General features: G+C 35.6%; 1 protein-coding gene across 5 annotated transcripts in view; it reads right to left on the bottom strand.

Annotated features, from left to right (window-relative positions):
• Positions 1–24,374, bottom strand: part of LOC103986426 (uncharacterized) — a 52,862-nt gene that overhangs the window by 3,517 nt on the left and 24,971 nt on the right. For all 5 annotated transcript variants that reach the window (XM_065173217.1, XM_009404481.3, XM_065173222.1 and 2 more), the window contains 5 exons: positions 18,783–18,910; positions 17,949–17,996; positions 15,770–15,900; positions 15,076–15,158; positions 8,999–9,102 (listed from right to left, as the gene is read on the bottom strand). In XM_065173217.1, the coding sequence (XP_065029289.1) occupies positions 8,999–9,102; positions 15,076–15,158; positions 15,770–15,900; positions 17,949–17,996; positions 18,783–18,910 (494 nt within the window). The remainder of the gene's footprint in view (positions 1–8,998; positions 9,103–15,075; positions 15,159–15,769; positions 15,901–17,948; positions 17,997–18,782; positions 18,911–24,374) is intronic.

Raw genomic sequence — 24,374 nt, 5'->3', positions numbered from 1 at the left:
GGTTATTAGGATGAGATAACAAATTTATCTTTTTTGGATCGAGGAGCAGCATCATCACATGGTCCTCCGTTGCTTACGTTGATTTAAAATATGAGTTGAGATATTTGATTATGAACTTTATAATTTCAGCAAATTAAGTAATAACATAAGAAACTTGTAAATACTTGCTTCTACAACCAAAATAAACATCGGGACTCCATAGCCAATGGATCGGGATACTTGATTCTATGAATTTGTATATCAATATGATATGTTTATCAAATCCAACTCCCATTACATATTATATCAATTTGCATCCTCAACACCATTGATGCATCAGCGTGTTATCAGTTATGTGATTGTCATTAATAACATGTGTCCGATGGGGACAAGTATGACTATAGCATGCAAGGGTGGGGAAGTTGAGTACTCCGAAACTTTTGCTATCGCAGGTGACTTGTTGCTCTGAATTGTAAGAACAATTAGTCTCGAAAAAAATGACCGTCACCTTAAATTTGTTGACTTAAGGATACTTCATAATATAAAGGTTGCAAATACAGTGAGTGCCTATCTGTGTCAACATCGTAAAGGTTGTTGCATCTCCTCTAAGTCGTCGACACTTAAGAGTATCTAAGTTGTCGACACCTAGATCTATGTTAGATCTTATGAACATGGATCTTAACTGATTCCAGTATAGAGCTAGGTCGTCACCCAAAAGTGACGCGAGGCACCTTCACCATCTAGGTGTCTCGAATTGCAAACGGTGGGTTAGGAGGTTGCTCGGAAGTGGTCCATCACATTTACGCTCGAATGTGATACCAAGTAGACAATGATTCTCTCATTATTTTGGACCAATAGGAGTAAAATAATTAGTCCAAGAACAAATGGTTAGGTTAGTAACTTGGAATATAGGAACACTTTCATGAAAGGGGTTAGATTTGATAGACACTATGATAAGAAGAAGAATAAATATTATTTGCTTATAAAATACTAAGTGGGTAGGAAACAAATCTTGAGAGATTAATAGTACTGGATTTAAAATTTGATATACTGAAAAAGTTAAACACATAATTAGTATAGAAATTGTTATTGATAAGGATCTTAATAACAATATTGTAGATGCAAAAATATTTGGAGATAGAATTATGGTTCTAAAATTTGTAAAATGACAAGATGTTTTGAATGTTATTAGTGCTTATGCCCCTTAAGTCGGATTGGATGATCAAACCAAAAGAGAATTTAAAAAAAACATAGATGATATCATTTAATGAATGTTTATAATAAAAAAACTTATAATTGGATGAGATTTGAATGGTCATGTAGGGAAAACATATAGTGAATATAAAAAGGTGCATGATGGCTTTGGTTATCAGGAGAGAAATGAAGATGATGATATGATTTTGGATTTTGTAACTTCGTATGATCTTATAATTGTAAATACTCACTTTAAAAACAGAGATTAACATTTGATTACTTATAAAAGTGGTCATAACTGTAGTCAAATAAATTTTTTTCTCATTAGAAAGAAAGATAAAATTATTTGTAAAAATTGTAAAGTTATACCTAACGAATTGACGAATCAACATCAATTGATGGCATTAGATATTTACTATAGAAAATAAATAAAAATTAAAAAAATTACTAGGACTAGATGGTAAAATTTTAAAGATAATAATATACACTTCTAAGAATATGATGGAAACGGAGACAACTTGAAACTAAGACGAGGATAATATTGATATTATTTGGACCACGATGACCAATAAAATTAGGAGTTTAACAAAAGAGATTCTTAGTGAAACTAAAGGTAGAGGTGTAACCGTAAGAGAGAGTTGGTGGTGATGCGAGGAAGTTCAAAAAGCAATTTTTACTAAAAGATCATGTTTTAAAGATTGCCTATAAATATGAGAAACAATTTAAAAGATATAAAGTATCTATAAAAGAGGCTAAAAAACGATTATTATGCCAAGATATAAAAAGCCTATGATAATTTTTATAATAAATTAGGTACTAAAAATGATGAAAAATATGTATATCAAATTGCTGAAGCTAGGGAAAAAAAGTACAAGGATTTACGAAATATTAGATGCATTAAAAACGAAGATCAAAGAATACTTATTAATGATAACGAGATTAAGGAAAGACGAAAGATTATTATTATAAATTATTTAATGAAGATTCCACACAAGATTTAAATTTGACGATAAATAATAGTGGTAGATTTAATAATTATAGATTTGTTTGTAAAATTAGAGCTAGCAAAGTAAAAGACGCATTAAAGAAAATAAAAATAGTTAAGAATGTGGGGCCTGATGATATCCCTATTGAGGTCTAAAAAATTTAAGGGACAAGAGAGTAATTTAGTTAACTTATTTAACAAAATCATGAGATACGAAAGGATGTTTGATGAATCGAGAAAGTTTTTAAGTTCAAATTTATAAAAATAAAGATGATATACAAAATTATTCAATTATAAAGGAATTAAAATCATGAACCATATTATGAAATTTTGGGAAAAAGTTATCGAAAGTAGGATAAGGCTTGAAACAAATATCTTTGAAAATCAATTTGGTTTTATGCTTGAAAGATCAACTATAGAAGCTATTTATTTATTAAGATAACTAATAGAAAAGTATAGGGGAAAAAAAAGATTTGTATACAGTTTTTATTGACTTAGAGAAAGCCTATGACAGGGTTTTTAGATATTTATTATGGTGGGTTTTTTAAAAAAAAGTGTACCTATCAATTATATTAATGCTATTAAAGATATGTATGATAATATAGCTACTAATATTAGAGCTATAAAGAGGGTGTCTAGTGAGTTTTCTATTAACATAAGATTATATCAAAGATTCGCATTAAGTCCATACCTTTTTATATTGGTAATGGCGGAACTTACTAGTTACTTACATAATACACCTCCCTGGTGCATATTATTTACTGATGATATTATCTTAGTTGATGAAAGCCTAAGTAAAATTAATTATAAATTTAAGCTATGGAGGAAAGCATTAGAAACTAAAAATTTTAAATTAAGTAGGATTAATACTGAACATATAAAATACAATTTTAGTGATTCTAAGAATAGATAGGAGAATATAGTTGGATGGACAAGAAGTCCCTATAAGTAAAAGTTTAAGGTATTTTAGATTAATTATTCAACAAGATGGAGAGATCGATAAAATATTAATGGTACGATAAGAGGTAGAGGAAGACCTAAAAAGACTTTAATAGAAACTATAAATAAAGATTTAAGTACTCTGAACTTAACTAAACATATGGCTTTTTACATATCTTAATATCGATAAAAGATCTATATAGTCAACCACAAATATTTAGAACTTACGACTTTATTGTTGTGACTATAAACATTACACATGGATCCTTAAGATCTATGATTTGAATCTTGGATTATATGCATAAAATGCTACTCCATCTATTCCCCATCTTGAGACTAAGTAGATGGAATAATCAATTGGCCACCAGTGTTGTTGACGTTGCTACTATCTCTACGGACCTCGTAAAGCACTAACTACAATGGAGAAGGTATCTCAACATCGAATTGAAATTATTGCTTATCAATTCTTTTCAAGAGATCGGTCAATGCTACTGCTTTCCTCTTCCCCTGCATACGCTTGACGGATATCTATGATTGTTGGGTGCCGCAACCCTTACTAGACTGACTCGAGGTTGTCCAATCGTCACGTTCTGATTGAGGGTGCTCTATCTCCTACTGAAGATGTTGTTCCTCTTCTTATACAGCTTTGGTGATAAAACAAGATGGACGTGGGCTCTCCTGCCTCAGTAAGCAGAGGATCCCTATATTCTCTACTACTTTGACTCATTCAGCATCAATTATGAAAATTCATTATAGAACTGGAGCTTAAAAGGATCAATCTCTAGCTCCTCTGGTTCTTTGTCAACCTAAACACACTACAGCCTTAGACACATAACGTAATGCACATATACAAGCTTCTTCACATGGTATGCAGTACCGAATGGTACCGCCCGGTACGGGCGGTACGAGACCGACGGCATACCGGTACGCGGACCGCTCGGTACCGGACGAAACGTGTTACAATGCTACAGTATTACACTGTAGCATTGCTAAAGTGCTACACTTTAGCAGTGCTACAGTGCTACAGTAAATAAGAAAATATATAAAACCGTTCGGTACGGCCTGGTGTACTGCTCGGTACGCCGGTACCGTACCGTACTGAAACAACCTTGAAACATCAGTACGGTACGGTATTGCATACCTTGCTTCTTCATGTGTCTAAGTAATAGTTGGTTGTGAACCTTCCTATGAATTACGATGAACGTTGACCAACTACGTTTGTATCCGCTCGATGTCATCATTTGTGAAAGCACATATTCCTTTGCAAGAGTTCATGCCCTTAATCTCTATCCAAGGAAAGCTTTGTATCACCACTCCATGTTTCGTCTTTTATGTCGACTCCCTTTATGAGACTTGGGCACTAAACCAAGTTCACCAAAGTTAGTCCGCTCCTCGGTTTGCATTGAGTTGATGGTAGCCCTTGCGCTCACCATTCCATGGGTTACCCTCCATTGACTCTGATGTCCACAACGACTCTTTAAGTGTGCCTTCGTTTGGTGTTGCCTTGGGTCGCTCCCCCACTTGATCTCGCAATGCGTTGTTAGAACCCTTGCAGATTCTAAACTTGGGGTTGATCTCTTTAGGGGATCGGCCTCCTTGGAACTCTATAGGGGTTCCTTCCTCCAAGTTGCTGCTCAAAGGTTGCAGAAAAGATTCATCTATTGCTTAACAAAAAAGGATGAATACACGGCTATTTATATGGTTTCTAAACTCTAACTCCTAATAGGACTCCTACTCAAGACTTCTACTCAATTAAGACTCATACTTAACTCCTAATAGGACTACTACTCAAGACTCCGATTCCTTTACAACTCCTAATTCTTCTCTAAGAAATAACCTCTAAACCCTAGCCGGCCTCTTCACCTCTTTAATAAGGGTCGGCCTAGATAGATTTTACATGAATGCCCCTCTCAATTAGGACTCTCCTAGTTAGAGTCCTAACAGACCCGCCCTCTTCAAATCAGCCTGGTCCTCGAGATTGACAATCAATGAATTCTAGGAATTTGATCTTTAAGTCGTCATAGTTCTCCCAAGTGGTACCTTCTGTTGGTAAGTTCGCCCACTGTATTAGCACTTCAGTGGTGGGTCGTCGTCGTCGAGTCATGATCCGTCGATCAATAATGGCACTTGATTGGGTATGGAGTTCTCCTTGGGTAGTCATATTTGGTGAGTGGCTTTGGGCTGTCTCCAAGCACCTGTTTACCACTTCCGTCTGGCCGTCGGTTTGCGGGTGATACACCGTACTCCTTTTCAATTTAGTGCCCTTATAGCGTAATTCTTTTGAGTCTCAATTGTAATGAGCCACAGAGCTTGGTGCTTCCTCCAATTTTTTTATGATCTTACTGGTCTCCAGATCTTCCTGCCATTCCCTCTAAATATCCTTAGGGAAGTTGCTAGTCGAAAGTGAAATGACCGAAAATTCAGCGTGCTTGTGTAGCCGTGAAAGCACATCTGCAACAACATTCTCTTTCCCCTTTTTGTAAGTTATTTCATAATCATATCTAAGAAGCTTTGTTACCCATTTTTGCTGCTTGGGGAAAGATATCTTCTGCTCCAAGAAATATTTTAGGCATTTATGGTCGATCTTGATTTTAAAGTGTCGCCCGATCAAGTACGATCTCCATTTGGCCACCGCATGCACAATCGCGAGCATCTCCTTGTCGTAAATAATCATCTTAAGATGGGAAGGAGATAATGCCTTACTGATATAAGCGAGGGGGCGGCCATCTTGCATTAGTACAGCACCAATTCCGACTCCGAAGGCATCGGCTTCAATAACAAAAGTCTTGTCGAAGTCGGGCAGCGCTAGTACGGGCGTTGTCGTCATTGCGGTTTTAAGTTTGTTGAAGGTGGTGGTGGCTTTGTCCAACCATTGGAAAGCATATTTTTTCAGCAAGGAAGTGGTGCATTGATCTTTCCATCGTTTTTTACGAACTTGCGGTAGTAGCCTATTAAACCGAGAAAGCCACGTAGCAATTTTATGTTCCTCGGGGTTGGCCAGTTCTGCATTGCTTTTATTTTGGAGGGGTCCACTATCACACCTTCCTCTGATATGATATGCCCAAGATATTCCACCTATTATTGAAGAAAGCAAAAATTCGTAGTGGCCGTTGTGTGTTCGAAAGGCGGTTTTCGGTATGTCTTCTTTGCACACTCGTATTTGATGATACCCGGATCGAAAGTCCAGCTTTGTGAAGATTTGTGCTTCCTTTCATCTAACAATTCATCTACTACTGGAATAGGGTATTTATCCTTGATGGTTATGCCCTTGAGAGCTCGGTAATCAACGCATATTCGTCATGTTTCGTCCTTCTTGCGTACAAGTAGCACCGGTGAAGAGTAGAGGTGCAACTTGGCCGAATAACTCCTGTTTCGAGCATCTCTTTTATAATCCTTTCTATTTCATCCTTCTGGAGATGTAGGTACTAATATGACCGAGTATTTGCTGGAGGTTTGCCTGGAAGAATCGTTATATAATGATCATACCGACGGGAAAGAGGTAGGTTGTACGATTCGTCAAATATATCTGAAAATTCAGTAAGCAAAGGAAGTAGGTTTGGATCTTCAAATTCTATTGGCTCTCTCTTAGTTTGTTGCTCAAGTTGTACAAAAAAGTCGCTGCATGCTTTATGCAAAACCTTCTCCATTTGTTGTGTGCAAATCGTCGTTACATCGCCCCGACGTTTCCTGTGCAGTATCACCTGTTTCCCCTTGCTGTAAAATTTCATAATTAGTTTTATAAAATTCCAAGAAACATCACCTAATGTCGTCAGCCATTCAATTTTGAGCATGGCCTTATGATCATCAAGAGGGAGAAAGAAATATGCAATTATCTCTTCGTCCTGTAGCAACAATTTCACTCGCGGGCGCCTACGATCATACTTTAAAATCTATCCGTCAGCAGCCTTAACGTCAAACCTGCTGCAATTCTCGATAGGTAAGGCCATTCGGACAACAACCTTATTGTTTAGGAAGTTATTAGTGCTACCCGTGTCGATGAGAACAGTGATCTGTAGTTGTTTGAGAATGCCTCCAACTTTCATCGTTTGCAGATTTGAGTAGCCGGCTATTGCATGTACCGTAACTTCGGTCGACTGTGGCTCTTCTTCTGCATCTTCTTCTTTATGTTCAAGGCTCTCTTATGGATGTTCAATGACCTCTTCTTCTACTGGTTCAATCATAATAAGTCTCCCTTTACTACAGCGATGCTCACGGCTCCACGGCTCGTCGCAATGCCAACATAACCCCTTCGCAGATTGCTCCCGAAGTTCTTCTTTTGTCAAAATTTTTGGTGCAAGGACTCGGTTGATAGTAGGGGGGGCTGAGGGCTTCAGTATTACTGGTTGAGGAGAGACCCTAGTCCTTCGGGCTTCATGGTTCAATCGTTCATCTTGAAATCGTGCGAAAGAGATAATTGCCATAAGCGTGTACGGTTGTCGCGCTTTAACTTCTCCCCGGATCTCCAGCTTCAAGCCCTCAATGAAGGTCCCCAATAGCTATTTTTGAGACCAATCATGAGTTTGATTAGATAACCTTTCAAACCTGGTTTGGTACTCTTGAATGGTGGAGGTTTGTCGGATCTTTGCTTGTTGCCCGTCAATGTTCTCGTAATCGGTTGGTCCGATGCGGATCAACAGTCCTTCTTTGAATTGTCACCATGAGAGGACTCCATGAGTGTGTTCAAACCACTCAAACCATTGTATGGCATCCCCTTTAAGATGTATAGTTGTAATTTTCACCATAGATGCGTCCGCAGTTTTGTGGTACCGAAAATATCGTTCCGCGCACGAGATCCAACCAATCGAGTCTCCTTCCCATCTAGGGAAGTCCACTCTCATGCGTGGATAGTTGGGGTCGGTCATAGAGCCTCCCCTTTCTTGAAAGTCAACTCTTCGGGCTTGATGCGATTGGGCAGAGCTCTCTCCTTGATGTGAGTATAACTATTAAAAGGGAAAAAATATATCATCTAATGAAACCGATGGTAAGTCAGAACTCAAAAGAGAAGCAACGGATAACAGCCACGACAATAGACAGCAACGACGACAATGGAGTCGCAGACAACAGGAGGTAGCGAACAGTGGCAGTGGAGTCACGGAGAGCAGCAAGCAACAACAACGGACAGCAGCAACAGCGGTAACAACAACGGATAGCAACGACAAACAACGGTTAGCAACAGAAGCTAAGGAGACTCTGATCGACGATACAGGAAGACTCGAAGCCAGCGGGATAAATCGTCGACGATAGAGGTAGAGGGAGAAATCGTCGGCGACGAAGGTAGAAGGAGAAATCGTCGGCGACGGATACAAAGGAAGAAATCGTCGACGACGAAGGTAGAGGGAGAAAGCATACGCTAGGGTTGGGAGTTGAGGTAACACATAGGTTTTGAGGTAACTACGTGCGTTAGTTGGTTCAATCGAACCAACTAACACATATTTAACCGAACCCAGTTGTCTTATATCAATCGGGTGCTCGCTCGAAGTGCCCGACGCCTGGGCTCGGGCGAGCGCCCAGGCGATGCCTTATTGAAGCACGTCGCCTAGCCCTTATATGTGTCACTCGAGCCTCGCCTTGCCTTGCTCGAGCGCCTTTATAAATCACTAGTCATCATCAAAAGAAATTTAAATTTTGCACACTAAGAGTTAAAGCAAATATTCAGATACATTTTTGTAAATATTTCATATTATCATAAATAATCCTCAAGAAAGGTAATAAATACATATAATTATTTTTAATGCATTTAATATCAAATCATTTGCAAGCAATAAATTGGCATTTAATGACTTAGTGAGTCAATTTATACAGTTAAATGAAGCAGTCAAATCTTTAAGCTTTGAAATAGATTCAAAAACATTGTTTGCAAGTTGCAACCATAGTAGCAATATAATGATTTAGATAGTTTACCTCGTTGATTTCTGCGTTTGCTGTTCCAAGTAGTTTACGTGCACCATCTACTATAACAAAGTTCAAACCTAATCTTTCAGCAATATTGATTGCATTTGAACGGCCTGTAACAAAATATGTTAATGTTTTTCTTATTAATAGTGAACTTAATATACATCATCACTAGGTTAAGCTACAAAGATGATCCATATAACCAATCATCATATAAGTGGTGTTCAACAGGTTAATATTATATTTATATCCTCTGACAGCTGGATATGGACACTTACTCTGTGCATGCAGAAAAAAGTGCCTTTCGGTTAGACGGAGGACCTGTGTGGAGAGGTTGGATGGCCAGGTTGGAAGGAAATTTGGAATCTCGACACCCCTTAAAGTTCAAATCTTTCTTTGGAAAATGCTTTGGAATAAATTACCCAATTCTGACCTTTTCTCAAGATTTACACATGGCCAATATCCCCTTGTTCTGTCTACAAGAACTACACTAATTCCACCAAACATGTATTTTTTTTATTTGCCCAAGAATACCGAAACCTGTTCCAACAAAGAACAAACATCACATTTGAACACCTTAATGGGTTGTGGCAAAGCTTGAGGAAGGACATGATATGACTAAGAAGGACATGATCCTACATGACTTAGAAGTTTAATTGCCAACTCCCAATCTGGATACTTAGTGTAATGATTCCTTTGGCTTAATTGTAATGATTCCTTATATCACAACCAGCTGGACAGACATTCCACTATCTGGTGTAAGGCTCTAGCTTTTACTACTGATTATGATAATAATCAGCTTGATACTTGGGGCAATCGAGGGTACCAGGTCCACCAACAGGATATTCAATCTAGTTCAGCTGAGTTCTCACTAGAATGTGATGGTTCCTTATCTCCATCTTTGGATTTTTGTAGGTACTGAATTCCTTCTAAGGGACAAAAGGGGGAATATAGTGGCTGCTGGATGTATTCCCTACAATAATGCAAAACAGGCAGAGTGCCAGTGCCATAATTGAGGGACTGAAATGGGCCAAGTAGAAGATCAGTCAAATTGAAATTCAAACTGATGCGTTGGAACTTGTTAAGATGTGCCAAGGATGTTCTCCTATTGGCATCTTAAATCTTTTGTTAGTGACATTAAGGAACATATCTGCAACATATATGCAATCAAATATGTTGCATGTCCATGCATATATGTTGCAACATATATGTTGCATTATATATGCAACATATATGCATCTTAAATCTTTTGTTAGTGAAATTAACAGTTACTTGATTGCAAATGCTAACCATGAACCAAGTTGGAAAGGGCTTTCATTGCATCATAAAGAATATCATATTTAAGGGGTATAAAGAAGATGAGCCTTTTATACTTTTCCTTTCTGGGTCTCTCTGCCTTCACTAGAACTATCATGTCCTTACTAATTATGTTGTTTTTGTCCATTGCAGTAATCTCAAAACAAAAGATAGGAGCTAGATATAATAGTAAGATATTAAGTCAAGCTACTCAAATAATAGCAAGATCTTATATGGAAATGCATTGATCCATAATTTGCTCCCTTGAAGCTGGGATTAGGCCAAAGACATTTGCATAGCCATATAGTTATTTAAACAAAGAAGTACTAGCTATAGTATTTAGAAGAAGTTAGTTTCTTATTCAATTTACACCCATGTCTTTCGGTTACATTAATTCTTGTTAAGCATATTTGAGATTCTATTAACACGCAAAGTTTGTTTTGCTGATCAGAAAGTTCTTAGCAAAAAGCACAACTCTCTGTAACCAGTCAAATCTTATCTGTAAGAGTAATACTAGAATTTTAATTAAGTTAACACTCCTCTTATCTTTGCTTTTCTTGTGTTCCTCTCTTCCAACCTAGCACACAGCTTTATCTGAGGTTTCATGTCCAAATAATTAAGAAAACCGAATCTAATCCAGTTTCAGCTTCATCTTAGTTTTCCATCCTATCAAACAAGTAAACAAAAATTGCTGCATTTTCTCAACAATGTTAACCAATTTTACTTTAAGACCACGTAGCAATGTGTATTCTATATCACAGAGGTAAATTTTGACTATATAGGCTGGCATGGACTTGCTTTTACCATTCTGATGGCCTACCGGTATGTGAACCGAGCAATTTCGTGCTGTCTGATTCAGAATAGTGCTTACCACTGGTAAGTTTTTACCAAGTAGCAAGTACTGAGACCAAGCTACCACATGGTACATACTAGTACCAGTATCAACGTATATTTTTTCTATTTTTTTTATCTAAAGCATACTTATCCCTCGCCTACCTACCGCCCATCTCTCTCCACCTTCTCCACCTCCATCTCCTCTTCCTTCTACTATGCCTCCTCTTTTGACCTCTATCCGTTAGGGCAGTACCTACTTGTACGGTTGTACCAACCGATACTATACTCAGTATCAGTAGTCAAGGTCTGTCGTACCGAAGCGTACCGCCCGTACCAGGCGATACGTGCCGGTCCGACAGGTTACCGGTACGTGGACCGCCCGGTACCGCTACAGTACTACAGTATGGAAAAGTATAAAATTGTACGGTACACTAGGGTGTACCGCTCGGAATGCCTAGATGTACTGCCCAGTAGACCGGTACCGTACCGTACCGAGCCCGGGTTGAAACGCCGGTACGGTACGGTATGGTGAACCTTGATCAGTACCATATTGGTCCAATCGTTAATCGGTATCGCTATCAGTTCAAGATTTTAATTTTTTGATCTATAAATCTTTACCAAGGTTTGCAATATTATCAGTAGGGTACAGTACAAGTGGTATTTACCAGTCCAACAACTTAGTTGTATGTGAACCAAAGCAAAACAATACACTTGGTCTAGGACCTATATCACTCGGTATAGGATGGTACAGACCATGTATCTGGTAAAGTATTCTATTATTTCAGTATTTTTAGTATTTTTCTGAAACCTGGGAGGTAATGGTGTACCAAGTGGTAGTACACCAGTATGGTAACAGCCCAAGCTCTGCCTGGTACATTACCAGTACACAAAATTGCCAAGCTTGATTTTTACAATAGATGAATTTGAAACTTATATGCTCCACTTCAACTCTAATGACTCTTTATGCTAAGTGATTAAAATAGGCTGCTGAATGTATCTGAGGTATGACATTGTTTGTTGCATGCCTACAGAAACGTAGCAAATTATTTCTACAAAAGAGAAAGTGAAAATTCCATATATGATACTACTATTCATGATTCTCTATTAGACTCAAATATCTGCACTCATCCAGATACATCTATTACTTGCTTTTGTTTTCAAAAAGAGAACTGTTTGGCTGTATTGAGGCTGGTTCAACTACAAGCCACAATCAAATATTTGCTATCTTCAAAAATCCATCTTATAGAGCTGCACAAATTTTTTTTTGAAATATTTCTCAAACTTCTACAAATAATCAAAATCATCAAACCAAGGTTCCACGTACCATGGTATACTGCCCGATATAGGCGGTACATACCGATCCAATAGGAAACCAATACGCGAATAACCCTATACCGGGTGGTATATACTAAAAGACTCTGTATCGCTCGATACGGGCTTGTACCGCTCGATAATGGTCAAAATCCGACCATTATCGACCTGTACCAATCGGTAACGGTTGGATTTCGACCGTTACCAACGGATGACTCAAATCTGACCCTTTCCAATGGTAAGATCAATTTGAAAGGGTTTTTAAACCCTTTCCTCCCACTCTTTCACTCTCTCAAACTCTTATACTCTTAATCTCTTTCTCACTCACTTCTTTCTCTCATTCTCACATTTCCACTTTCTTAAAAGTTCACAAAACTATAATTTGTGAATTAGATCTAGCTTGGGAGGCTAATTAGGGAGGATTAACATCTAAATTAGAAGAAGAACTCTCTAATCAAAAGTACGTAGACAACTTCTCAATCGCATTCAGTAAGTCATGTGGTCCGAAGACATGGCAGCAACATGTACAACAGTGCCTCGACCGATGATGGCAACGATGCCATGGAGTTGATCATCTCGTCTACACAGTTTGAGAGTATTGCATGAACCAAGGAGCAGTATTTTATGATTGCCACCCAAGATTCAGATCATGAAGCTCGATGTGAAAGTTAGTTGTTCTTCTTTGAACAATAGTATGGTGATAGTTGATCATTCTTCTCCGAGCAATAGTATAATGATCGATCTTATGATACAAAGCAGTAGATTAGTGGCAAAAAAAAAAATTTCAGCATTCTCTATGCTCCGCACCAATACATGTCACAATCGTACTTGCCTCAGGAGCTGCCTCAAACATGTGTGGTTCATGATGATCAGACTACGACCATCACCACATTTATGCACCATTGGCTTATGGTATACAGTATATTATGTCATGAGATCAATTTCAGGGTTCATCAAATATATCAAATTGATATACAGATACATAGGAAGGATCAAAAACCTTGATCCATCGCCCATGGAGTCTCATTGTTCTTTTTGGTGGTAGAACCAGATATATCTATCGATCAATTGCTTGATTCATATGAATCTTAAAATTTAAAATTTTCTTAAATAATCAAACAATTCACATTATTTCTTTGTAGATAATTCAATATCAATAGAAGGAATATTCAGAATTTAGAATATTTTTGTTAAAATTATACTAAATTTATATTTATTTCCAACTTAAAAATCCTAATCTAATTTTAAAAAAAATTGGAGCTACTTCAACTATTTTTTCATGTCATAAGTACCGCCCCACTGTATTGAGACATGGTATGTCGGCACAGAGCGATGCATACCGTACCATCAGTCGACTGATATAGTGGTTCGGACCGGTAAGGCCAACCTTACATCAAACAATTACAAAGCAAATACAAATCCCTAAATTACCCCAACAAAATATCCAGGTCTAACATTTTCTCCCATCAATATGGTTTGCCTATAGCTCATGATTCCATTAATGAATGTCCTATGGAAGATCTGAGTAAAATTTTGAGACAAATTTTCTACCTTCCATCAACCCTATGTATGTTGGAAAATCCTAGCAAAAGTCAATATAATGCAAAAGAATAACACACCATGAATCTTGAAAATTTGGTGTGTAAGAAGATATCTCTTAGTGGTCAGAGTTTGACACTCATGCAATAAAGATATCAATTGCCTTAATAAAGCCTAAACAAAAGGCAAATGGTAAGTATCAATAGAGATTAGAGTCTGATGAAGCGCAGACAGGTACAAACTGCCCGTTTCAAGTGGTATGATGGTCATTGATAAAGGTAACCCTTCAATTTCCTTAATAAATCCTAAGAAATGGTAAGTATCAACAGATGTAAGAGTCTAATGAAGCACGAATGTCAAGTATCTTATGTAGACGATAGGTTAACAATTTTGGTCCTAGCAAAATTGTCTATCAGCAAATTAATTTCAGAAATAAATCAGCTTCAATTATTTACATCAAGAATGTTGAAGTTAATCGTTGATGCAATTATCCATTTTTGCATCTCCTTGGATTGTCATTTCTCTGAAAAGACAAGGCAGGCATTTCTCTATTATCTGTTCAACTTCAATAAGTCTAGTGCCCCAGTGATAATTGATATATCAAGTTATCTGGCTTCTCAACTTTTCGTTTTAGAGATGTATTCATGCCATTTTGGGGGAAAAAAGTGAAGGATGCCCCTCTAATTTCCATTACGATGGGTGTACATTTCTTTACCATGTTAACTATTCCTTTCCTCAGTCCACCAGTACTCAGCATTTGGTGCCTTGTTTTATTTCTTTAAAATATTGCATACAACTTTCAAGTGTTTCCTATTAGTCTTGAGGTTTTTTTTTTTTCATTTTTGGGTAGAAGAGAAGCCACTATAGTGCTCCTTTGCATGAGTCCATTTCAGATAATTGAAAATCATTAATAAGTCATGATTTAGAAACAAAAGGTCAGCAAATTTTAAAAAATGGACCCTTGATTAATTATCCTAAAAGCTTCTATTATTATATATAGTTGAGACTTGGCAAGCAAAAGGATCAATTAAAAAATTTTAAAGCTTTCACAGAAATTAACTCATAGAATAAATGAAATTGATGAATATCACGAGGGGAGAGAAAACCTGGCACTCCCCAGAGGATCTTATATGTTGGCTTTAAACTCAATTCATCAAATTCCACACATGCATTTTCAAATGTATCATTCCTGTAACATGAATTTTGCAAAATGTCACTCAAAATTTAAAAAGTCAAAAAGCATTGCACATAAATATAACATATCTAAAATATCATGAATTCATGCATAAATAGAGGTTTTAGATCTTGACTCCTCTTATCATTTTCAGCTTCAGTCAAATTTGTGGAATTCAAGTTCCATCAGTTTTAGTAATTTGGGCTATTAAGTTCCAAGTTTTAGAGTACATTCCAGAAAGAAAATTGCAGCAGCAGTACAAAGGAGAAAAAGAAGGAAGGCTTCATCCTAAGGTATAAAGAGGAGGAGAAGAGGACAAACGAGGAAGATGGCCCTTTCTAAGTTCCAATTAATTAAACACTCAATTCCATCATGCTGCAGATAATGACAATGATTGTTTAACATAATGAAGCTGCTTTCAATGAAAGTCATATTAACTTTTAAGTGATGGGTAGTTGTAATACTACACATCATGACATCATAAAATGCAGAACTTGAGATTGTCACCATCATGATGGCTTTAACATGTGAAAATTCTCATCTCATAGATGTCCTTTATATACATTAATCTACAATACTCCTATCTAAATGTGATTATTTTATCTTTCAAGAAGTTTTATACAAACCTGTACTTCAGCATTTTAAGTTCTCCATGATGTGTTGTAGCTATAGTTAGAAAAGACCCAGTTTCAGCAAAAGATTCTAGAATTGACATTCCTAAAGCTGCTCCTTCAAGTGGATTAGTCCCAGCACCAACCTAAACAATGAAATGAATTAGTTATCATAAGGAACACCAACTGATGGTATTGTATAAACTAATATCAGGGTCAACAGTTGGTAAACTGTAAAATACAGAACCTGTAGCTGCAGACTGACCGTCGAACCCTCAAACCCAATTGCAGTGAGCCGAACTAAACGAGCCTTAATTGATTAATAGCCAGACATTTTCAATCATGCAATAAGGGCCCATCTCTTCAAGTCTGCCTGAAAGCAATGTTGCAAGGGAAGAAGAAATGTTGAGTACTGGGCCCCCCTCCCTTTCTATTATATGTCCATTTCTTCCCCAGCTTTTTCTATTTTCTTTTCCATCAACATATGGTGGTCTACCAGCATACTGCACCTCTTTGACCAGACTTACATACCAATTCTATTGTCCCCTACATACAATGTGGGACTAAATTGGCAACTAGGATGTCTCAACATGTGCACACAAGTAATGACAGGCATCACATATGAATATATTGAAGCATGCCAATAAAACAGCTTGCATTAATGGGACCCAAACCAAGCATCTGGACTTAGTTATGAAAGTAAATACTGTGATAATAGTTGCCCGTCCTGATGGGCTCCATAACAAGCATCAAGACATAGGCCTGTAACTATGTAGTTCTCGATCACAAACAACATAGTGTACTTTAAAGTTTAAACCAAAAAATAATAGTCATTTAAATACAATATAAGAGTCTTCAAGCTTATACATAAGGATAAAAAATTGATTACTTGGAATGTGGTCTTAAAGAACAGAGGGGCATTAAATAACTGAGAACAATTATAGGACATAAAGCCCAAAATCCATATTATGTACCTATATTTCTGGTATCTATAAATAGAAGATAGTTCCTTGCAAACCAAATATTGTATGAACACAAGTCTAACAGATACAGCTCATTTTCACTATCACCAGCATGTGCTATGCATTGCATGAAGTATCTAAGTCGATTCACGCGAAATAACTTAACCACATGTTTAACCTTAGGATTCCTTAAAGAATCTGGTTTTGTAACTCTTACTGATAAGTTATTTTTGCAAACTTAAATTTGCTTCGAAAAAAAGAAAGGAAAGAAAAAAATAAAGGACAACTAGTTGTCTACAAGGCTAACCAACATTTTGCAGAGATCAGAAACAAAATTAGCATGGATATTCAGCCTTCAAATTTGCATGACAACTGTCTTCGCTGTGTTTCACTTTAGGTTAAGATGAAAATCCCATCATCTTGTACTTTAATACAAGAATATCAATTCCATAGATCAGATGACCAAGTTAAAAAGCTTCAAAGCTGACCAGTTAAGAAAACCAAAAAGAAGAGTGCACTACATTGTCAGGTCTTGAGGTACTAAAGATAAAAAAAAACAAAAGATATCCATCATTTTGTTTGTGATTTTCTATCCCAAATTATTCACTTAGTGGCCATAATTTAATTTCCACTTCCAAAAACAAAAACAGAAAAGGATATTTGATGAGCACAAAATGTCTATAGGAAGAAGATACCTCACAATAGCCTCAGATTGGCCAGGAGGAATAGGAAATCAACCACATGAAGTTGAAGTAAACATAGCAACAATTGCTCAGATAAAGACCACTCAGAAGCAACAAGGTCATATTGGTGATCAGTCTAGATATTCTGCAACATGTAGAAAATTATTCCTTTGTTTCAAGTTGGACGCATATCAGCCAATGGCGATAACATTTATAGAAAAGTGTAACATATAAACAACACACTGAAAGGAATCTTTCCAGATAACTAAAAGAGAAAAAAATGCACGTGCATAAACATGGTCTTTATGGCAAGTGCATCAATCCTTTAGATTTAAACAATCTTTGATGATTTTTGGTACACATCTTATAACAATATCATGAGGCAATATTAAGACCTGGTATGAAACATGATGTTGATAACTTGACAAAAAATGATCCATGAAATACACATATACGTAAGATTAAACGAGAACCTTTATCCTCATAAGGAAAATTAATTCCGAAAAAAGTAACATATAGTTAAAAGTGAATTTGGCATATGGTGCTTACTTCATCCAAGAGAACCAACGACTTATGTGTCGATTGTGAACGAATAGCCTGGCAAAAGGATATACATACAAGAGGAAAGAGTTTTAACTCCAAAGAAATATTTTAGAATATTGAACATACCAAAAGGACTCTTAAAAAACTTATTATTTTCTTGAAACAAAAATAATACCTTATATTACATTTCACCATAATGAAAGCCACAAACAAACTTCAAATGCCTAAGTTTCTCTCGAACCATGGTTTGAATATTTTTATATTGTGTCTAAACAAATTCGACACAAAAAAGCATCAAACAAGCTGCAAAAATTACTATGGATTTCATCTAATTTTTTTTAAGTTACAGCTCCAAACCATTCAAAATGTGGGTATTTGTGAAATTTTCCAATGATATTAGAATTTTCCATGTTCACTGGTTAGTCTTTGGAAAACAAAAGCTTTAGCAACACCCAAGTTACAAACACTAATAAGACCATGTTTGAAAAATGTGTCCTTATGTTTTGTGTTTTTCCTTCTCTTATATTTTGTTAGTATTCCCTATCTTTTTGGGACTCTTTATTTTCTGAGTAATACCTTAAAATCAAACATACTAAATGATGAAGTCATCCCCAACAATGACATTTTTTTCTTGTAACACTTGATTTGAGCCTTCTAATCTGAGCCTTTTAAATTATACGTCAAGGCTAAAGGTGTTATTTTGTGTTGCCTTGGGATTTACTATATGAGAACTATCGAGTTGTGTAAATGAAACTTTGAGTACAACGGAAGACTAACTAATCAGATAACGTATTCTTCAAACTAATATATTATTGTTGATATTAAAATCAATAAACTTACGCCAATTTGTCTCAGATGGCCAGAGAAGGTTGACAATGATTGGGTCAAAGATTGCTCATCTCCAATATCGGCATATATTCCATCAAACCAAGGAATTTTAACTGGCTCAGAAGCTAGAACATACAGACCTGCAATACACAAAAGTTTACTGTTTGAATTTTAAAATAAAAAAAAGCTCCATAATTTCTTGAAACAAAATTATTGTGAATCAAATAGAGAAAATGCCAAATAAATTGAACTATATATCTTTCTTCATAACAAAAAGGAAACAATTATCAACCAATATAAGGAACCTTTGTTCAATAATTTCATGATTATATACTAAAAAATGAAGAGAATTCCTCAAATTGAAAAGCGTTTTGTGCTGATAGAAGCTGAATTTACACATTTCAGAGACAAGAACATGTCAGATGTCAGACTAAAAGATTGAAAGAAACACAAAAAAAACTATTTAGTCTATAAAGTAGTTAAAATTACAAAAATCTAACTTAATGTAGGTATATCACTGATACTCTGAGATGAAAATAACACCATGCTTCAACTACAATTAATAATAATATAAAAATTACACTATTACAGTTTGACTGTTAGGAAAGTCTGCTTAACTAGACGTTTTATAGTCCACAGTTCACACATAATGACAATTCTTTCTTTAACTAGACAATTCTTTCCTTGGCTGACCTAATTTTCCTTTAAACTATTTGCCAAACCACGTGCATAGAGAGTAATATTTCTCTCTATTTGCTGTACACATAATGACAAATCTCTATCATGCGTAGAAAGTTGATTTAATTGCCCTACCCATTCCAGGATGTTAATAAATAACACATACTACTGTCCGAGCAGGATCAAAAGCATCCGCCTTATTGGGAAGAATGTAACAGGTTATCAAACTACCCTTAGCACAAAATTGAGTTCTTTGCATGAAAGAATTACTTCAACCAAAAAGGGACCTATAACTTCACGCCAAGCAGTTTATGTACTATTTTACCGTAGGTATTTATCTAGCTATAGATCCTTTAGATTCAACATCAACTGTGTTTCAACCTCAGATCACTTAGTCATTTGCTAATATGTATATACTCTCTAGTCTCTCCCCCACTCAGGTGGAAAGAGATGCTAAGTGATAGCCACTGTTTTGAGAAGCAATGTCACATAGGTACTAGCCAATCATCTAAAGTGGTTCTTATGGTCTACAAAGTAATTAGGGATTTGATGATGAGATTGTGTACCATAGTGTTGCCTAATATATATGTATATGTATATGTATATGTATATGTGTGTGTGTGTGTGTGTGCGTGTGTGTGTGTGTGTGTGTGAGTGTTTATATATATATGTATGTATATGTATATATGTATATATATGTATATGTATATATATGTATGTATGTATGTGTATATGTATATGTATGTGTATGTATGTATATATATATATATGTATATATTTATATATGTATGTATATGTCTGTGTATGTATGTATATATATATATATATATATATATATATATATATGTGCACATATATGTACACATATATATATATATATGTGTGTGTGTGTTTGTGGGTGTGTGTGTGTGTGTGTGTGTAATATACATATATTACACATGCATATGCATGAAAACAAACAGAGATCAAAAGATCGATAGACATAGATAATAACTATAAAGATAGGCAAATATAATACAAAAATTCATAGAATATATACACAGACATGTATGTTTATATAGAAAGAGAGGGAAAAAGAACGGGAGTTGAACTAATATCCTATTTGAAGGATTGTAATAGACATACTAATCAAATGAAAACGTTATGCTGTCAAAACTGCTAAACTTTGCATCTAATTTCATGCATAGATTGATTTTGGGACATTATAATTCAATTTGGAGCTGCCAAAGTTGATATTATGCTAGCAATAGTTCTTCTAAATATGGACATACATATATTGGTCAGGTGAAAATAAAAACCAGCACAAAAGTCTATGGTAATTAACCATCTTTCGTTCTAAAAGAAAATAAGATAAAACCAAGGTTCGTCGTACCACCTGATATAGTATGATACGAGCGATACATATCACTCTGCCCGACAATCAATATGCAAACCAGCTCATATCAAACAACACGTCCCAGGTGGGGGTGTACTATGCACTACCCAGCACATCCCCTATATCGAGCAAAATGGTCGAAACTCGATCATTATCATTGGATTTTGATAGTACCAGATCAATGGCTCAAATCAAGGCTGGTCCAACAATCAATTTGACCATTGGACACATTTTTTAGGCTAGATATACCCTTTCAAACATCCCTCCCTCCCCTCTTTCACTCCTTCTCAACTCAAACTCTCCCCCCCCCCCCCCTCTCTCTTACTCTTTCACAGTCTCTTTCTCAATTAAGCTTCATAATTGGTGATCAGAGCCTTCCATCAGAGGGACATCATTCAAAGGCATCATTTGGTGGAAGATCTCTTCAATTAAAAGGTATTTATGCTCTTTCAATGTTTTAGTAATATTTGAACATATTTAGATCCAAATTAGTGTCTTATTATGAATATTTATGGTTGATCAATGTATTTCTCTTGATATTAGAGCTAACTTTCTCTAACAGCATCTAGTTAATGGTTATTAGTGTCTTACTGTTTAGTTTAGACATAATTAGGGCCATTACCTTACTTTTGGGGCCAATTCAGGGGGTAATTAGCCTAATCACATTATGTCAAGGTTTAGTGTGCCTCTCTAAAAAAAGGCTCAATTAGGTTTATTATCTTCTTTTAGGTAAATTTAAGGGTAATAAGGTCTAATCACATCTTCCTAACATATGATTAGTGTGCTTCTCTTAAGTTTAGTAACAATTAGGGTCCTTAGCTAATTTTTAGGCCTAATTATAGGAAATAGTTAGTTGTTTCATCATGAATTTAGTTTTTCTTTAAAGTTTATTTCTTGTATTTAATATGAATAAAGTGTAATTAGATGATTCTATTGTCATTTTTCATACCTTAAGATCCAATTATGATTCTTTTCATGTATTTAATATGATGATTAATGTGTAATTAGAGTCAATTAGTGTTATTTTGTTACCTTTATGATGAATTTTGGATTAATTAGGTCTAATCGTATCTTCCTAACACATGATTAGTGTGTTTAAGTCCATTAGCTAACTTTTAGGTCCAATTTGGGGGTAACTAGGTCTAATATAACTTATAATTAGTTGTTTCATTATGCATTTAGTTCTTTCTTTAAAGTTAATTTCTTGTATTTAATAAGAATAAAGTAAAATTAGATGATTCTATTGTCAATTTAATACCTTAATACCCAATTAGGTTTCTATTGTGATGATTAATGACTGATTAGCACCAATTAGTTATATTTTGTCACTTTTAAGGCCAATTTGAGCAATTAAGCCTAATCACATCCGTTTAGTGTGTTTCTCTTAAGTTTAGGCATGATTAGGGTCATTAGCAAACCTTTAGGCCCAATTTGGGATAATTAGGCCTAATTACAGCTTATAATTAGCTGTTTCATTATGAATTTAGTTGTTTTCTAAAATTTATTTCTTGTATTTAATATGATGATTATAGTCTAATGACTATAATTAGAGTCAATGAGTGATCATGCAAAATCACACCTTATTTAATTGATAAGGCTTGGGATCATGCTCGTCGTTTGGAGATGTCTTCATTGACAGTGTATTCATTGTGATTACATCAATCGAGGTGGAGGAACAACACATCTGAAGCAACATTTAGGTAGCGAGTGTCCCAACATTGCAAAATGCACCAAGGTTCCATTAGAGGTCAGAAGAGATTTCCAACAAACCTTGCAATAGGCAAAGGTTGATGCAACCTAGAAGTAGGTAGAACAACAAGAACAATATAAGTGGGCTACAAGAACAGATCTATGATCAACATAAGGGTCATGACAATGATGTCAACCCAGACCTTGCAACTGGCATTCGTGCTTCATTAGAGTACCATGAGACATCGACCGAGTGACTCACATTGGAAGCAACATCGATCAGCTGACTCACAATGAGAGCATAGTAATGATAGTGGCATTGGACCATAGGGACTCGACTGCCCCTTTCTCATCAATTAGGCAGGATTGGTAGCATGAGGCAGGGTGGCCTGTGAGGTTTCATATGAGGTATTGGCAAGAGGTGAGCACCTGAAGTTGTCGACATTGAGTCGTAGACCTATCCACCACAATCAGCAAAACATCTACGGATTGACAATGTATAAAAAAAGAAAAAGAAGTGAGATATTAGCAAAACCATTACCAAGTAGTTCAACTTTATACGATTTCAGCACATACAACCCAAGGTCCATATTATCATAATATAGTATCATCAATTCAGAAGGCTAGCATGGGCATCCATCCTCTTACGCCAAAGAAAATACATGTCGTTTATCTAGATGAAGACATGACAAAACTCAAAGAGAGGATATGGTATCTTTTTTCTAATCAAATGGTGGCTACAATTTAAAGCAAAGTTATCAGAACCGAATCAAATATCAACCTGATCAAGGCTTAGATCACTAGATCATTGGTTGAATCGATGGATCAACAGGCCAAATCGCATACTTAATATTTAAAAAAATAAAAATATATATATATGTATGTTAAAAATATAAAATATATGAATAATATTATAAAATAAATCTATAATACAAAAAAATAAGCATATTGAGAGGATAAAATAATGATAAATATAATGGAATCCTCTTTTATTTTGTTATTATCAATAAAAAGACTTAAATACCTTTATTTCATGGTGAATAAAAATTCAGAACATCATCATTTTAGAATATGTATTCTTATTTTTATAATTATATGCCCTTAAATGCACTAGTACAAGTTCGAACTTGTAACCTTTCAAAAACACCACACCTATGCAAGAGTTACACATCTTAATATTTTTTTAAAGTATCTCAATGCAAGACAAGGATAAACCTTGTAAGTAACTAAACAATCCTCTCAAGGACCTCAAAAGGTCTAATAAATCTTGGGCTTAACTTTCCTTTCTTTCCAAATCTTACAATGCCTTTGGAAGAGGAGACCTTCAAGAACACAAAATCCCCAACTTGAATACAAATTCCCAAATCTTACAATGCCACCATCGTTGCGTCATATCCATGATACATTTCATGTTTCAATGCTCAGAAACTATATACCTGATCTCTCTCATATCATTAAGTATGAGCCGATTGTGATCGATAAAAACTTGTCTTATGTGGAAGAACACACTCAAATTATTGATAAGAAGGAAAACATTCTAAAGAATCGGGTCATCCATCTAGTTAAAGTAATCTGTAGGCATCGTTTTAGGGAGGAAACAGCCTGTGAGCCAGAGGAGGAAATGAAGAAAGCTTATCCTCATCTTTTCATCGATAGAGGTATGATAAATTTAGATGACTAAATTTTTCTTTTAAGAGGGGACAGTGTAACATCCCTTATTTCTAAATTTTCAAATAAGGATGTAATTATAATGTTAGTACCCATTTTGAATTCTACAGAAGAGCCTAAATATAAATCTGAGAACCTATTTATAAAATCTAAAGACCTATTTGTAAAAATCTGAGGACCTATTTGTAGACTTT

The sequence above is a fragment of the Musa acuminata genome, chromosome BXJ1-4 (genome assembly GCF_036884655.1).
Source record: "Musa acuminata AAA Group cultivar baxijiao chromosome BXJ1-4, Cavendish_Baxijiao_AAA, whole genome shotgun sequence".
Classification (NCBI taxonomy): domain Eukaryota; kingdom Viridiplantae; phylum Streptophyta; class Magnoliopsida; order Zingiberales; family Musaceae; genus Musa; species Musa acuminata.
Note: the sequence above shows the minus strand (reverse complement) of the source record. Positions and strands in the feature narration are given on the sequence as shown.